This window comes from Electrophorus electricus, chromosome 14, assembly GCF_041902795.1.
Source record: "Electrophorus electricus isolate QZ-2024a chromosome 14, ASM4190279v1, whole genome shotgun sequence".
Lineage (NCBI taxonomy): Eukaryota > Metazoa > Chordata > Actinopteri > Gymnotiformes > Gymnotidae > Electrophorus > Electrophorus electricus.
This window is the reverse complement of record NC_137510.1, coordinates 21,168,685-21,186,477: the sequence shown is the minus strand read 5'-3', so window position 1 is coordinate 21,186,477 and position 17,793 is coordinate 21,168,685. Positions and strand designations below refer to the sequence as shown.

Here is a 17,793-nt window from a genome sequence, read left to right as displayed (position 1 = left end):
ATGTCCTTTTTACATGTTAGGCACTTCAGCAGCCTGGCTTCTAACTCACTTGTTTACTCATTCATTTTGTCATTCATTCATTCACTCACTCACATGCTCACTCAGAATCTTTTTTATTTTTATTAATTCAGTATGTCACTATTAATGATATAAAAATTAAAATGATGGGTGTTAGTTCGGTGACATTCTATCACATCTTAAGAATGCAGATGTAGTTTTGAATGGGCTCCTAGGACACATTCAAAACAGCAGCAGTCCAAGGGTCACATAAAAGTGTGGATGACTATACACCATATGCACTATTAATGATGGACTACATGGAAAAGTGTCGATAATGTCACAATTACAAGAAAGATGTAACTAGAAAGACACAACAAAACTAAAAACACTGGAAGAAATACTGACGTTTGTTCACTACTGAAAGGTTATATAGCAGTTTTCAAGGTTGGCCACAGGGAAGCGCTTAGGGTAGCCAGAAACAACAGGAATGCTGGCATCAGATTTTCAAAACACAGCTACATACTGCGGATATCGAACAACATCAGCAATAGCAGTTCCACAGGTTATGTGACAGGTAACTGGCGGGTATGAGTAAAGTCACTGGTATAAACACCAGTGATGCTTGCCTGCCAGTTGCAGTTGAAAGTAGCACCTAAGAGCAAAACAGAAGGGTCATAGTTTCTATCGATTGCCAGGGGCTCTCACTGTTCACACACCAAGTGAAGATTATTCTGATGAGAATGAACATTCACTAAGCTGCTGGACCTGATGGCATTCCTGGGCTCTGTGCCCACAGTAGGTACCTGTCAACTGGTTGCCACTCTCACTGACATCTTCAGGGCATCCCTGGTTGATTGTCCCCACTTGGATACAAGACTACATCCATTGTCTTGGTGCCAAATTATTCATAATCAAATGTCTGAATGACTAGTGCCCTTAGGCACACCATTCTGTTATAATATACACTTGTCGACAGCAGCATGTCTGACTCACAGAAGTTGTAATAGTTGGCCTATGTGCTAACAGCTCTACACAAATCCCATTCTCTCTAGGCATTGAGTCACCTTGCTAGAAAGGACACCTATGTAACAATGTTGTTACAATGACCACAGTGCAGGAGAAAGCATGATGTTCAAGACCTGCAATTAGGTCTTGGTCTTCACCAATGGCAAAGCCCAATCTGTCAGGTTAGGAGATACTAACCACACCTCCCTCTGGACAAAGCCCACAGACATAGTGTTTTCTTAGTTTTACACCCTAAAAAAACATGATTATGCTGTCCAGCATGAATAAACTACACCCTCAAGTTTGCTAATGACACTACAGATGAGGGTCACCAACAATAATGAAACTGTCTACAGAGATGCGGTAAGACTTCTAAAATCTCAGCAAGAGACTGCTTGTTTCCTTCTGGGATACTGAAGTATCCCATTCTACAACACTTAGGACCAGTTTCTACCTTTGGGTCATGAAGCTGTTGATCCATACACACACTCATTTATTCAGTAGACTACGTGCTGTTCTCATTGTAATCCATACACCTTCCTAATGGTATGCCTCCCCACTCAGACTACATCCCATCTGCACTTTATCTGTCTTTATGTCTTCTGTCTACTTTCTATCGTTTACATTGATGTTTCTATATCTAAAGATTTCAGTTTTATTGTAGTTTTGCTCAGTATTTATTGTCAGTAAATGTCCACATTAGGACACATTGCAGTATTGCCCTCATTCTGTTTATTGCTCTGTTGTTGTTATTGTAACTAGGTAGGGTATCACTATATATTGGGTTTTACAATGAGACTACCAGACCCAACATGTTATTATACTGTACATTTACGTGCATTTATACTGAATGTAGTTTTGAAAAGGAGAAGGGTCTTTCATTCTGCTTCATGGCAAGTAAGATAACATTTGGCAATTTAGGAAATGTCCTTGTCGTTAGGAGAAGAGTGATTAGCTGAGGCAGGAACATATAATAGCATATCTGCACTTTGCCTTCCCAAATTAGCAGGACGTAGATTGGTTAAGATTTAAATAATAGAAGAAAAAAAAGAAAATGAAACCTGTTTAAACCTATTTGTTCTGCTACCTAATAATCTACACATCCAGACACATCCTAAGATATAAACTATTTTTTCTTACATTAACTTAATTCACCAGTTGCAAGCAACATTTATTACAAATACTGGTGCTGTGTCATGTGCCAAATACTGTTGGTCTTGGACACACTTTTACTAACATCATTCTAATTACAAACATATGAAGGTAATTATGTTGCAAAGCTTGAGAACTTGTAGGACCTGATCTGAGAACTTGTCAAATAAAATATGTACTTGTATTTTTGACGCCTGAGCTCGTAGAATAGACATTGGTTATGGATGTTAAAATTACAGCTCACAACCTCTAAACATGACACGACTCGATTTTTGCAACACTTCTCTCTCTAGACTTGTTGCAAAACTGATTTGTGCACTTGTACAGCTCCGCTGGGAGATCAGACCTGGGACGGGTTAGTAGGGAGGGTAGTGGGTTTTGCTAATAATACAAACAGGACAATATCCATATTAAAATATGATTGAAATAGTCACTTGGTGAAACGGTTATAAACTTATAAACACTTTATGTATCTAGCTTCGTAGTTAGCTAGCTTACGGCGCTGAGCTTGCCCAGACATTATAAGAGAGTTCTTTAATTCTGAAGGCAAAGATAACTAGCTAGATAACTGCTCGGCAGTCACCAACTCTGTTCTTAGCGATCACACTTCTACATAGTTCATCCCCAACCCTTAGGGATGGTGCATTCTAATAAGCAGCTAGTTCCATAAATGCAACCTTTTCACCAAGAGACTATTTCATTCACATTTGAATATTGATATCGTCGTGCTTGTATTATTAGCAAAACGCAACGCTCTCCCAACTGGCCCTCCCCAGGTCTGATCTCCCAGTGGAGCAGTACAAGTGCGCATATCAGTTTAATGAGAGAAGTGTCGCAAAAGTCGAGGCGGGCAGATATAGTTGTGCTATAATGTATGAGGTTGCGAGCTGATGACTTGGTGTCATGAGTTATAAATGTCACACTGGCCTGTGTGTCTCTAAAATGCAGCTGTTTCTGTTGCCCTAAATGAGAGTGAAGGCACAGCTGTATACGCTGATGCATAGTGATGAAGATGGATCTCTTGCGTTTGGTTTTCTTGAAAGATTGCAAGAGTCTGTATCTAGCTCATTTCTCCTGAAATTCTTCACTAACCGAGGCCTTGTAGTGCTAATCAAAACACACAGTAATCAATTAAAGAAACATAGAATATTCTACATTATGAGTTCATTTGAATGAAAAAAATCCCACAGTAGAAATAATAAAATAATTCAAAATGAATGTATGCGTAACTGGCAGGATCCTGAAATGATTGGGCATCCAGGGTTTTTTTTCTGTACGTGTTCTTTGAGATATATATTATATGTAATTTCTTAAAGCAAAAATAAAATCTAAGCAATTTGAGAGGGTACATTTGCCTAAGAGATTCAATTGACTTGAAAGAATCCTGAAGTCATTCAGTAACTTCAGAGAAATACATTTATCTTTATTTGGAAACAAATATAAAAAGCACAACAAATGTAAGACCCACTAGTGAACCACATGGCACATGGTCTTTCTGTAAAAACTAGTGTCTGTCAGTTTAAGTATCTAGTAGATTACACACACACACACACACATCACTCAGCTGAAACACAATGTGCATTGTAATAATTACTATCATTCTTAACGCTAGAGTTTAGTGTACTGTGGCAACAATTGTCCCCAATAAGGACAAGATTAAACAGAGAAATCTCATCTTTTTATTTCATTTCATTTATTCGTTAAAAAACCTCGTTTGTTATTATTTTTCGTAATTGTAAATATACATACAATTTTAATATGCAAAAACAATAAACAAACGCGTGTTCGCTGTCACGTGACTCTTGCGTATTACGCAATTCCAGAGCTTTGCCGTACGCGTACACGCCCCCTATTTGGGATCGCGAGCTAACTGAGCTAGCTAGCTAGGTTTTAAAATGTCTCTCAACTGAAGAATGAAAAGAAAGCAGTTAGGAACTAATAGCTAAGCCCTCAATGAATTTACAAAGGTAAATCCCAACGTATTTTGTTTAAACAATATATATCGCACGCCAGAATTGATAGTCATGATTTTATAGGTACCATTTTAAGAAAGACAAAACTGGCCTGTCATTTTCCACATACTTTTATCCCCTCGGATCGACTAGCTAGCTTACTAAATAGCGATGCTGAAATGGGTACAGGTTGTTGATTAGCCTGTAAAGAGTATTGAAGCTTTGAGTGTAAAGTTTGTTTTGAATTGTTGATGAGTGTATAGCTTACTGTCTAGAATTAAGTCTACAAATACTCCCTAAATAGCAGTTTGAAATAAAGGCTACAAAACTGCTAACCAACATCGTAAACGGTGGTTAACGTTAGCTACCTGCTAGCGTGCTAGCTGGTATGTTCAATGAAAATAACGCTTTCTCGCTGGCTATTTAGCTAGCTAGCCAGCTGGACGATCCGAAACTGGGTCAGATGCATTTATTCACTTCAGCAAATTCGAAGAACAACAGAAAATACGCCCTCGCCATTACAAGGAAGTTAAATATTTTAAGGTCGACTGCACTTACTATAGCTTGGATAGAAATCTGCTGTCACCTGAGGCTGTTGATAGTACAGTCTTGCTAGGCTATATATCTATCTAGCCATCCCAGTTGCTAGCTAACGTTAGCTAGCTAGCTAGCCAGCCGTTTTTGGTTAAGATAGCTTTGATAGCCAGCTTTCCATGTACGAGTCTTAATCTTAGAAACACGCATTTTATAACATTATTGTTCTAATGTATACTTTATCTGTAGCCAGTTTTATTATTGAAGATAATGTGCAAATTACGATGCAAGTAATGAAACTTGTTGCAAATTAAAACATGTGTTTACTAATCTGAAGACTAGCCAGCTGGTAAAATCGTTTTTGGAGCTCGTATGCTTCCCTTCTCTGCTAATGTATTATTTAATATGTTGCAAAACTATGTACCCTAAAGCTATATACGTCCTAGCGGGTTCGTCCTTTATTCGTCTTACATAAACGTATAAAACTGCTGCTTTTGCTTGCTTCATTGTATATATTATTGACATTTTCCTTATATGAATTCAATTGATACCCACAGGAGAAGTGTGTGTTTGTGTCTTGAGAAAGACCTGAACAAATCACCTTGAAGATGAGTAAGAAACCCCCTAATCGGCCAGGAATCACTTTTGAGGTTGGAGCAAGAGTGGAAGCTCAAGACTATTTACAAAAATGGTAAAAACGTTTTAAAACACTTTTGTGCTCCACTTGTATGTTGAGGAACTTCATTTGTAAGATGTTCCATTTTTTTTCAATACTCTAGGTATCCCTCACGGATTGAGAAGATTGACTATGATGAAGGGAAGATGCTTGTCCATTTTGACAGATGGAGCCATCGATATGACGAGTGGATATTGTGGGATAGCAATAGACTCCGTCCTCTAGAGAGACCAGCACTTCGTAAAGAGGGACTCGAAGAAGAGGTGTCTGTGTATTTTTACTGTAACAATTTTGTACACATTTATACATTAATGCCACATGCCAGAGATTCTTCACAGAAAAAAAGTGTGTAGGACAGCCAATATAAAATGAACAGAAATCATCATCATCTTCTTTGTTAGGACAATGTTTGGCTATATGACTCACAAAGAATATTCTAGTGAAAAGTTGAGGACATGTTGGGCAGTTTTATAGTTTTGTAGCTAATTCAATATGAGTATAAAAGCTTATTTCACGGTAAGGTTTGTTATATAGATTTATTTTTCTATTAGTCTCATTGACTATGTTAATGAGATTGTTAATTGAAATATTGTTTTCTTGCAAACATTTTACCAGGAGACACTCTGTGAGATGAGAGCATCTCGCCTGCGTGAGCTTCCTGGATGTACAGAGAGCACAGAGGACCAAACAGACTTGCCTCAGCAGCAACATGTACATACATCAACCGCCGATCTGCCCTGATCTGGCTCTCTATTATCTGCTTGTCTCATGATTATTTGGGTTTTTCCTCCATCAGCTACTACAAAATTGCCTAAAACCTTTAGGATTATCTACACTCTCATGCATTTCTGAAAAATGTACACTAACATTTTTGCAGCATATATTAAGAGTAAATAATTCAGCCTGTGGGTGTTATAGTACTCCATTTGATATGACTGTCTGTTGATTGAGTGCTGCATTGTGCATTGAAATGCCATGGAAGTGCCAAATAAGGATGAGGGGGAATTGTGATCATAAAAGTTTATTCAGTATGAGTCCTCATTATACAGGCCACTGGCTGTTATTAAAAAAAAAAAACAACCTAAAGGCCATGTGTAGTATTATACTTTTCCTATAACATTAAATTCCTCCCAAACATTTTTGAGAACTTTGCAGTTTAAAAAAATGTGCAGGGTAGTTCTTCGTGAATGTTCACCAAAACAGTAGGTAATGAAACTGAAATGAAGAGGTTTGTCAAGAAAAACATTTTCAATTAAGTAATCCGATGTTTACTTCACTATTAGGAACTGAAGGATGGTGAAGAAGTTCTTGCCCGGTGGACAGATTGCCGCTACTACCCCGCCAAGATAGAAAGTGTCAACAGAGAAGGCAGGTATCATGTCAATGTCTCTTATTAACTGTGTAATTTAAATGAGGTTAATGAAATGGAGCGTCTCTGAAAGAGAGTGTGAATTATGAAAGCAGTGTTTTTAACAAATATCTGTTAATGCACAGGAACCTATACTGTCCAATTTTATGATGGTGTCGTTCGTTGTGTGAAAAGAATCCATATTAAATCCATGCCAGAGGATGCCAAAGGACAAGTAAGTTTATTCGTACATCTTTTGTGTCTCCTCTACTGTTGAAAAGATTCTTTCATCATATCTTGTGTTTAGGACAGTATTTTTATTGAATTCAGGATGGCATTACACAGATAAGTATTGTATATTGTTTAAGTACTCTTTGTCATAAGTGCATCTGCCAAATCTTGTAGATGTAAATTTAAACTTTTATTTTCTGATCAACATTGTAGTGTCAGCCCTTATGTGGTTAAATTGCACATGGTAAACTTAATCTTAAAAAACAAAAACAAATTAGAAACTAGTTTTTCTCTCTCATCTCTTCTTTTTCAGAAGGTATAGTACCTCAGATCATTGGTGAATTATGTGATGGCTCACAAAAAGCAGACCAGGCAGCATAGAATTGCTAGTGACCTCTTTACTCCAGACAGCCAGCTGAGGGACACCAGATCCTTTTTGCTGAATGTTCTCATCTACTACGTTTTTTCTGACTCTAATGAATATGCAATGTGAAAATTCTTGTGTGGATCTGTGATATAGCAATGACTGAATGCTTGGCAGCTTGCTCACCGTTTAAGACATGTTTTGGACAACAGTCAGTAATTTTATTCTTTTGCCACATACGTTTTTGCATTCACACAGATGCCATCTAAAATCACACACACTCCTTCACTGTGTGCTAGTTTGATATTATTTACTAGATGGTTAAATGTTCAGTTACATTGTTATCTTGCTGTAGCCGTTGGCAGTGACCAGTGTACTGTTGTGTTTGTTGAAGCAGGACTGGATTGCCCTTGTGAAGGCAGCCACAGCTGCTGCCAAGAGTAAAGGAGGGTGTAGGCCTCGCACCAGTGCCAACAGCAACAAGGACAGAGAGGAGAGAGCAGAGCAAAGGGGCAGTGAACCTGAAGAGGAGGATAATGACGCTGACTCGGATAGACTCGGTAGTCTGTTTCATTATCTATTCAAAACTCAAAGCCACTATGTCTTTTGCCATGCACTACTTGTGTTAGACATGCTGTAGTCCTTCATCAGTGCTGGCAAAATTGAAAATTGGTTTCTGTCCACATTTCTGTTTGCTGGCTATTTTTTTTATTTTTTATTTTTTTGTGCCAGACCACTCTCAAACCATCAGTGACACTGACATGTAAAACCCCTCCAGCAACACTACCATGCCTAAAAGAATTGTACAAACCTATCACCCGCAACCATGTCTTTATCTTGTCAGTGCTAATGTTGTGTTCAGAATGGTACAAAATAACATTTTCCCAGTGATACTGTGGGAAGTAACTGAAGGTAGCTGGAAAATTGTGCATACCAATAGGGCTACAGCCTGTAATCTTACACTTAAAACCTAACTGTCCACCTATTTGATTATATGTTGGAAGAGTAAGTTATGAACATAGCTAATAGATGTGTTTATGCATGTATTTGTATTAAACTTCACTGGTGGTGAAGCAACACTGAAGTTTTTTGAATAGTTGTTAATGTTAACAGTTTGTATAGTGACTGCACATCTACAGACATGGCCAACATGTTCTTGTTGGAGACTCTGCAATCATAAGCTTTGTGCCTTATTCTTGTGTCTATTCTTTTGCCCTGTTAAGTCTCTTCTGATGAGGAAGACTGTAAGCCATCTCCCGACGAACTTGAGATTCCTAAAACGAAAAGAAGAAGAAGCAGACAAGGTAGTTTCTGCAGTGTGAAAAGAGCTCGTCTCACTAAAGTGGCAGGTACATTTGGGGCTTATATTTCATATTGGGATTATGTTGTCCTCTAATGTATCACTGTTCAATTGTAATACACTCCTTATGGTTCCTATAAGTTGTCTTTTCCATTGTGTAGGATGTCTCAAAAATGAGAGTGACTGCAAAGAAGATCTTCCTATGGCTTCACAACAAGTACAGGTGTGATTTAGAATCAGTTTGGCCTTTATACCGTGGGTTTATTTATTTAGCTTTTTAGTTTTTTCATTTCTGACGGTATCTGCCATGTAGCAGCATTCGGTCTGTCTGTGTGTGATTTGCTTTCTATTTCTTTTACTGTGCATCAGACTTCCTCACAGAGAGGTCCAGCAGCTGAAACAAGCCCAGGTGAGGAGGGCGCAGCATCCGCTGTTGTTCAGAGGCAGCATACATCTCTGTCTAACACCTCCCTGGGCAGTTCTCGCTCCAGGAGATTAAAGCATGATTCAGGAGAGTCCTCCGTAAGCAGTCTGAGCACAAGTACAACAGCAGAGGCCAACCCATCCCCCAGTTCTGTCCACACCCTCCCTGATGCGCACACAGGTGATTGAATGCTGAGTAATTATTCACACTTATTCACTTTATTGCTTTACCACATTAACCAGAAATGATGGAGCATAAACCACTAGTGGCCTGCTTCCACATTTGTTTGTCCTTGAGTAGTAACTGCAAATTGCCCTCCTAATGCTTTTTGAATAACCAGTACTTAGGTGTAGTACCATAACAGAACGTTGGTTGTCCAAACAGTAATTTGGCTAAAAGGTATGACTTTAATTGCTGCAACCCTAGTTACAAGCAATACAATCCAATTGAGTATCTCATTCTGAAACAGTGTTATTTCCATTTGTACTAATTAGGTTTAGTACTACAATTTTTGATTTTGATTTAGCTGCAGTAATGCCTATACACATTGTAAAAATAGCAGTCAGGATCATGTTGATTTGACCCCATCAGTTAAAGACTTGGACAACTAAGACATTACACAGGAATGCACTTTTGCTGAAGCCACATGACTACTTGTTTAGACCGAAGCTTCATGGCTGCAGGGACCTTGGTGTGTCCTGGGAAAGGAAATTCTACCATTTAAATTTCCATCTGTTAATTTTGTCGATGACATGAAAGTGAGTGAGTGTATGTTGTCAATAATTAATTGTGTGTATGTCTCTCTGTGTGAGTATAGCCCCTTCAAACTCTCCTCAGAGACGGAGAAGGTCTCAGCGCCTAGCAACTACATTTGACCTAAACTGCCCTCCCTCACCACACAGCCGAGATTCTAACCCTAACCCAGCCCAGGCAGACAGCAGCCACAAAGCAGGTAAGAGTAGGCATGGCAAGTGAAAGTGCTGCATCCTCTTATAGGAGCTATCCTCCTGGTTCGTTAAGTTCCAAGCCTGAACCATGATCATCTATCATATTCAGATTGCTTCTAAACAGGTGGATTATGTGGATGAGGTGGCCTAGTGGAGTGTTCTGTCTAGGTTGCCCAGAGTGAACAGCGTTGAAATGTCTTGTTAGTGCAAACTTTAGTTTCTCTGTGTAACAAATCTGCAAGTCTTTGAAGAGCAGGTCATAAGTGATATTCATGGTTTGCCAATTGAAATAAAGAATATCGGGTCCATCCAATCCTAAAAGTTAGTCTAGTTTAAGCCCAGTGTCTTTCTATGACATGTTATTCAACTTGAATAACATTCATAATTATTACATACAATAAGATTAGACCAATTTATTTAATGGTTCTGTTGTACAAGAGATATTAAGAATAATGATTTGTCATTTTTTTGCTTTGTTAAATGTCTACCTTTTATATATACTTTCCTGGCCTCTTTTTTGAAGTAGTTGTAATGCTCTTTTTGTAGTGGTATTTCAATGTTTATTAAGCGATATAAAAACATTATTTAAGTATTATTAAGTGAGGTTCTGTGTGCTGAAATTGCATTAGTCCCATTTAGCCTAACACACCCTCTCAGAAGTGTGGTGTTCTTTTTTGCATTAAGTTATCTTAGATATAAGTACTGTTGCATTAGCCTTCAGGGTAAACAATGTGATGTCCCACATTAGTCAGCACTGCGTATATAAGATCCATGCTCTTTAGGGAACAGCTGAATTGGACAGATTCCACTTTAAACCTTATGGCAGTTGTATGAACATGGAGGACAAGCCGGATTATGTTGTGATAGGCTTTGTGATGATGAAATGTGTACATTTTTTAAATGCTTTTTTTTATGTAACCTGAGTTAGATGTAGATAGAAAGATATCCTTACAAGTTCCACCTATTTTAGAGGTAAATTAAGAACTGTTTAACAGTAGCGCTCCAGATACAGGGTTTGATAACTCTTTTCTTCCATACACTTTAAATCAATAAGACACAATAGTGCTTATTTCAGCCTTAATTGTACATGAGGAATGTAGATTATTACTTGATGGTTAAACTTGTATATGGGTGTACATCCCTCTCCCTTTGCTCTTTGTCAGTAAGGGAAATGGATGTTTTTTTTGTTTGTTTGTTTGTTCTTCAGATGATGAAAGTAGCTGCGTGGAGGCTGACCTCCCCTTAAACAAGCCAGTCACAGGAGCTTCTCCTATACATACCTCAGTTCCTGCACCTGGAACTGCTCAGACTCCAGTGATTGAGAAGGACAAACTGACGGACACGTTACTAATCAATCACGTGGCAGTGGCAGAAAATCCATCACCTATTGTAACTGGTAGGATTGTATTAGTAGCCATTACTCAGTGGCCATTACATACTTATTGAATTGTTCCTCCTTGATGGTCTAGTCAGTTATAGCATTACTACTCTCATCAAACTTTTTGTAATTCTATTTTGCACTTATGTATTGTAATGCATCTCTTGCTGTCCCTGGTTCTCTCCATCTTCGTATCTGTTCACATCTCTCTCCATCTTTCTTGCTCATGCTGCCTCTTGCTCTTGTTGTAGGTCCAAGTCTAAAGACTGTCTCCAGGACCCCTAAAGCCAACAAGCATGCCAGGGAGCCCAGTATGTACCTGCTCTACACTTCAATTTAAAGGCTTACATATGGAAACACCTTTTATTAGTTGTGCAATATCGACCATTCATAAGCTTATTTATGTTTACATTTTCTGAAATAGTAAACTTTGTTCCTCCTCACTTTTTTTCTTGATAGTTATAAATACCAAGAGATCTGATGACCCCACATCTCCCAATGAACCTCTGGTTGATCTGGACCACAATAAGTTCAAGTGTCAAATCCCTGGCTGTGCTAAAGCCTTCCGGAAAGCCAAGCTGCTTGATTACCATCTGAAGTATTACCATAATAATGATAAGGAACTAGAGAGTGAAGCGTGTTCACCTGAAAGAGGCAGTCGCTCCAGGGCCACATCTGCTTCAGTACCCACCAGCACCCCAGCGGAGATACCAGACACTAAGAGACGCAGGACAGTCTCTACTTCCTCTTGTATGTGCTCTCAGGGTGAAAGTCATTATTTTTTCAAGCAGTTGGACATTTGACTAGGCTTACCATGTAGCAGTGCGATTTGTCTTTCATGGTCACAGTGCATTCCAGAGTTGAAGATGCCATAAGCTATACTAGCTTTTCCTGTTATTCAGATTTGTGATGTTTATTTTGTGTGCATACATATGTGCCTGTCCTAATCCATTATGTTTAAATATGCTTGGCTGCATATTGAAAAATAAGTGATACTACCTATATGAACAACTACCTATATGCAGAGTTGCCCACTGGGTTTTAACAGTGGTGTCTTCCTTTACAGCTCTGTCTCCACAAGGCCACATGCTACAGCTGGACTCCTGCCACAAGACTTCAAAGTTCTGTAAGAAGAAGCGTTCTTCTGCTTCCGTTAGCTCGGATAGCACTGAAGTCTCGCTGCCTGCTCCACCTAGGGAGAAGACCTTTGAGAACCTCCACGACAAAATCCTCAAGAAGGTCATCGAGAAGGACAAACACCTGGATACAGGTACATGAGCCATAGTCATCAGGCTTTTGGAAGTTAAACATTTTAAACTGATTTCTCCTATACTTTAATTCTGAATGATAATGACCATCACTGTTTGCTAATACTGAAGCATCCCAGTAATAAGTTTATACTGCAAGTAAAATTAATGTAATTTCTTTCAGGACTGTGTATAAAGACTGAGAGGAAATTAAAAATGGAAGATAAAGGCCAGCTCATTGGTATACTTGTTTTGTGTTTGTGTGATTTGTAGAGCCTTTAAGATCATGCAAATTATGCTGATTTCTTGAAATATGTCTGCTTTTCCTTTGTCAGGGAAAAAGAGAGATAAAGAACGCAAAGACAGAAAAGAGAAGGATACTTTCAAAATCAAACAGAAGAAAAAGAAGAAGAAGAAGAAGAAATCCAAACAGCACTGTAAGAGATTGTCATTGTTGAGTCTAGTTATTTTGTGTAAGTGTTGCAAGCTTCTTTTTGTGGATCACACTACTCTTGGTAGCAAAGCAGTTTAGGCCGTTAAGCACATCTGCTGCAGTGAGATGCTCATGTCAGTAAGGACTAGGAAAAGAACTATCAGACCTAATTTGCAATCTTAGCTGCTGGGCATTGATGGTTTAACACTCATCTGCTTTACCCAGGTTACTCTGACATGGAAGAGGTGTCTCTGTCCTATTTGGAGAGATCACCATATCCTCTTCATCGCTCTTCCTCCAGCTCCTTCTCTAAACAATCAGCCTTCCAATACCCTCGTGCCATACTGTCAGTGGACCTCACTGGGGAGAGTAAGTATTCCGTTTCTAACAGGCAACAAAATTTCTTTGCACCTGTGTTCATAATTGTTTGGGATGTGATGGTCACCTTAATGTATACTGATGTCTTGCCAGACCTATCAGACATAGACTTCTTGGAGGACTCTACCACAGAGTCTCTGCTGTTCAGTGGTGATGAATACAACCAGGATCTAGACTCACTCACCATGGAGGACTTCCAGGATGAAGAAGAAGACTCTGCTAATGAGATTGTCCGCTGCGTTTGTGAGATGGATGAAGAGAATGGCTTCATGATTCAGGTAGGAGACATTTATGGAGCATTAGCACTGGGGAGGTTTTGTCGAATATGCACTATGGTCTGAGTGATGAAGCATCACAGGGGACTGGGAACAACTTTGAATGTCTTTTTTTTTTTTTTTTTTTTTTCTCCATGTCATCTTAACAAGAAGTGAAAAACAGCTGTCAGTTATTTAGCCTATTACTTGGCTGCCCATCTTTGCAATTGATGTCTGGTTGACATTCTTGCTTCAGGCATTTTAGTTTTCTAGTGTAGTTTGAATTTAAAAAACTGTTTTGAACATTCTTGAACAACTTGTAGAAGCACCAAAGGTGATTTTACATATGTTAAAACGTTTTTGATTTGAATTACCAATCTTGAATCCTGTGTTGATTGTAATTTGATTGTAATATAGTTCAGTGTAATGTGCTGTTTGTCTGGGAGGTGATTGCGCAGATAGTTTTGCAGTTAAAAGTATGCTGCTGCAGTATGTGTTGAGCTGTGTCATTGTTGCTCTCCTTTAGTGTGAGGAGTGTATGTGCTGGCAGCACAGTGTGTGTATGGGTCTGCTCGAGGACAGCATTCCTGAACAGTATATCTGTTACATCTGCAGAGACCCACCAGGTATTAAATTTTCCACAATCATTCAACCAAATCAAATAGTTGTTTTGGTGTGCTCACTCAGTTATATCTTAAAGGTAATATTTTAACTTCATAGGTGTTAGACTGAAAAGTTACCACTTTTCCATAATTCCATTCCTACTGATTTACAAATTAATATGTTTATGCATCAGGGCAGAGATGGAGTGCCAAATATCGTCACGATAAGGACTGGCTATATAAGGGCCATATGTATGGTTTATCGTTCCTCACGGAGAACTACTCACATCAGAATGCCAAGAAGATTGTCTCTACTCATCAGCTCTTGGCTGATGTTTATAGTGTTAAAAAAGTGCTTCATGGCCTACAGCTCAAGATGGACATCTTACAGTAAGCATTTCAGAGCCTGCCTATCTATGAATGGACGTGTGTGCGTTTGTGTGTCTGTGTGTGAGAGACAGTGTGTGGGCTAGGGCATGGGAGGTAGAGAAAGAACCAGTAAACTGAAAAGAGTAGCTGGTACAGTATCAGAAATGTATGAAGATACAAATGTAAAATGTATTTGGAGACTAAGTTCTCTCTCGTAGTACTTGCTTCTTTACCCTCAGGCCAGTGTCTTATCTTCCTACCTTGGATAATATATGATCCAGAGACAGACATGACTTTTTAACATATTTCTTATTCTTAAGGAACAAACACAATCCCAGTTTGCACTTGTGGGCTCGTTCCTGGGTGAACTCAGACGAAGACCAGCCTATGGGTGGAGTTCCAGACTACGTCCTGTTTCAGGAGCACCTCAATCAGAACTCCAACCCTGACACCTACATCACCAGTGAGCACAGCTACCAGAAGCCTTCTGGCACAGGCCACCAACATACACTTGAGCAGGGGTCCCAGACTGCCTCTCACACACATGAACAGGGGTCCCAGACTGCTTCTCACACATTGCCGTTTGCTTCAAAGGAAGAGGTAACTAGTCTTCTCTCACTCATGAGCTTCTCTCACTCATGAGAAATGTTGAAGTATTATGGGTCCTACAATTTATTGTTTATTTATCTGAACCCCATCTATGATTCTTAGATTGGTCCCTATTAATGATTATTTGAAATTATCCTGTTGTGATTCATTCATTCGTGATGATGTTTTGTCGGCAGGTGAGCAGTGCGATCTCACTGTCTGGGTGTGAGAGTGAAAGCAGCTCGGGGCAAGTAGAGCAGGCCAGAAACTGCCTTCAGTGGCAGATGAACCTGCTCACACACATAGAGGATGTTCAGAACCAGTTGGCTGGCCGCATGGACCTCATTGAGAAAGAGCTGGATGGTGAGTTTTCAAGCAATTTTCACAGACATGGAGATATATTGTGTCTGTACTTCTCAAATTTGTTCAGTTAATTCATTAGGGAAAAAAAACTCCTTGCTGGTGATTTAAATGAAAATAAGAGCATCTGATTTTCTGGTCAAAATGCTGCTAAAGTGTAAGTGTGTCAGTTGTTATTTGCTTACTTAAATAAACCTTGCAAATAACCCTTTGGATCTCAAGCACTGTTAAATAGTTTTTCTGTCCGTTCCCCTCCTCCTCATTCAGTGCTGGAGAGCTGGTTGGATTTCACCGGAGAGTTGGAGCCGCCAGAACCTCTGGCCAGACTGCCTCAGCTCAAGTGCCGAATCAAGCAGCTGCTTACAGACTTGGGGAAGGTGCAGCAGATGAGTACGCTGTGTTCTGTGTAAGCACACGTGCAGAGAAGAGGCAGGCACGCAAGGCCGTGGATATGTGCTTTTCAGCAGCACAGTCGCAGAACCTAACTCGCTGTGTACTGCTGAGGCGACAGTCTGGGGACGGCCCTGGACGATGTGTGTTTGTCCGCTTAGCAGCAGTAGCAGTGTCAGAGGTGAAAGAGCTGTGCTCTATAAACCTCTTAAACCTGGGCACTTTCAGATGCGTTCACTTAGTCTCCATGAAGCATGTAGTAGAGGATATTCACATTAACTAGCTGTCCATTTGAACACAATGAGTCCATTTGCAGTTAGAGTCTGAGATGGAGAAAAAAAAACAAACTATATATATATATATATATATATATATATATATATATATATATATATATATATATATATAATAAAAAACTGAACTGGTGTTCCCTGTCTCATCTTTAATTCGATATGCTCTTTAGTTATAATTTATAGTACAGCACCCAAGAAATGTGCTGTAACAAAATTCCGGATTTAGAGATGAAACACAATTCTTGCAGTTGACTTGCATTTTTGTCCCATTCATAAAAGAACATTTTAGATCTTAAGCATTATTGAGATGGTGTTACAGAACTGTATTTGAAAGAACATTTTTGTCTAAATTCTAAAAAGGATAATAAAAATTCCCTTAGTTATTATTTGGAATAAAATTAATTTAATTAGTTTTGAGGAATCGTTGCATGTCAGTGGTGTAAGGACACACGCAAGTAAAATGATCTGCAGTCATTTGTGCAAAAATATAATTGAAAATCTTCATTAAGTGAAGCATCACTCTAAAGAAAATCATGTAGACAGGACAGAGCCAGAATCTTGGGATCAGGTCTTTAGGCACAGATTAAACATATTTTTTAAATCTAGCATAAGGCTTAATCTGTGTCCAGCAAATCAGCCTCTACAAAAGACTACATTTATTTTTGGGGTGTTTAAAAAGCTACAGTGTATAACTGGATAGTCTCAGCAGTAAGTACCTGAAGCTATACTTACTTTTGTAAGACTCATGAGAAAGTACGGCAGTTGACTGTTCTTTTGAGCAGTGCCCAAGTATTTTTGAAATAGGGGGGAAATTTATCATTCTCACTGTCAGGATGTGCAGTACTTGGTGGTGATGCGCTGCCAAACAAGCTATTTTAACATTTAATTTCTCCAGCTAGCTCAGGCAGCTAGTCCAGAACAGGTGAATGCCTGTCATCTTATCACTTATCATTTTAGCATCTTATTTCTTACTATCACTTGATTATTATTTTGAGTGTCCTCATTGCAGTAAGGTAGCCAGAAGCTGGATGTAAATGCATTTAACATGGTGGTTAGTGCAGCTTTTTTGGGAGTGTAGAAATGTATATATTGTTTGTATGTACTGTAAAGAAGAGGAAAGAGAAAAAGGCATAGTAGGACAATATATACTTGAAAATGTCTGTTTATTCAACATTTATATTAATATGTATAAAAGTGTTTAGGACTGAAGTTGATTTTGATGAGATACCAGCTGTACATGAGAGTTTATTTAAAATCTTAATGCAATTAACTTTATGTACTTCAATAAAAAGTATTCTGATTATTTACTACAATGTCTGTCACTGTTTGTATATCAGCTAGAAATATCTTAAACAAGGTGTGGAGATGGTGGGGGTGGTTTACCAATCTCAGAATCTGGTATTTGTCCATTAACGCCAATGAGACTTCAACACATTTTTGTGAATAGTAAATTGGATCATCATAATCATAGTTTCAATCAGTCTTTTGTTAATTTCCTATGTGATTTCAGACTTATTCTTAATTAAATTAGTATTTAAATTTTCAAGTAAATTGTCATCACTTTGTAT

At 38.7% G+C, this 17,793-nt stretch overlaps 1 protein-coding gene across 4 annotated transcripts; it reads left to right on the top strand.

Moving 5' to 3' along the window:
- The first annotated feature begins 3,998 nt into the window (after window positions 1–3,998).
- Window positions 3,999–17,532, top strand: phf20l1 (PHD finger protein 20 like 1). Of its 4 annotated transcripts, none has more exons than XM_026999955.3 (24): window positions 3,999–4,124; window positions 5,201–5,334; window positions 5,423–5,582; window positions 5,935–6,030; window positions 6,603–6,687; window positions 6,814–6,902; window positions 7,660–7,822; window positions 8,486–8,611; window positions 8,724–8,785; window positions 8,932–9,166; window positions 9,804–9,938; window positions 11,141–11,329; window positions 11,563–11,622; window positions 11,771–12,076; window positions 12,378–12,581; window positions 12,743–12,799; window positions 12,894–12,995; window positions 13,217–13,360; window positions 13,463–13,647; window positions 14,150–14,249; window positions 14,420–14,615; window positions 14,915–15,194; window positions 15,380–15,545; window positions 15,810–17,532. In XM_026999955.3, the coding sequence occupies exons 2-24, from the start codon at window positions 5,252–5,254 to the stop codon at window positions 15,950–15,952; spliced, it is 3,366 nt and encodes a 1,121-aa protein (XP_026855756.2). In that variant the 5' UTR covers window positions 3,999–4,124; window positions 5,201–5,251; the 3' UTR covers window positions 15,953–17,532. The 4 variants fall into 4 exon arrangements, with proteins under 4 accessions (XP_026855756.2, XP_026855757.2, XP_026855755.2 ...); XM_026999956.3 differs by having other exon boundaries at window positions 7,657–7,822; window positions 11,771–12,061; XM_026999954.3 differs by having other exon boundaries at window positions 7,657–7,822.
- Window positions 17,533–17,793: the final 261 nt, after the last annotated feature.

What these genes read in the sequence shown, in the direction of transcription:
- phf20l1 (XM_026999954.3), top strand. Translation starts at nt 5,252, where the DNA reads ATGAGTAAGAAACCCCCTAATCGGCCAGGAATCACTTTTGAGGTTGGA. An exon ending in CCTCCCTGATGCGCACACAG is followed by an intron (nt 9,167 to 9,803) that starts GTGATTGAATGC and finishes GTGTGAGTATAG; the next exon opens with CCCCTTCAAACTCTCCTCAG. An exon ending in CATTGAGAAAGAGCTGGATG is followed by an intron (nt 15,546 to 15,809) that starts GTGAGTTTTCAA and finishes CTCCTCATTCAG; the next exon opens with TGCTGGAGAGCTGGTTGGAT.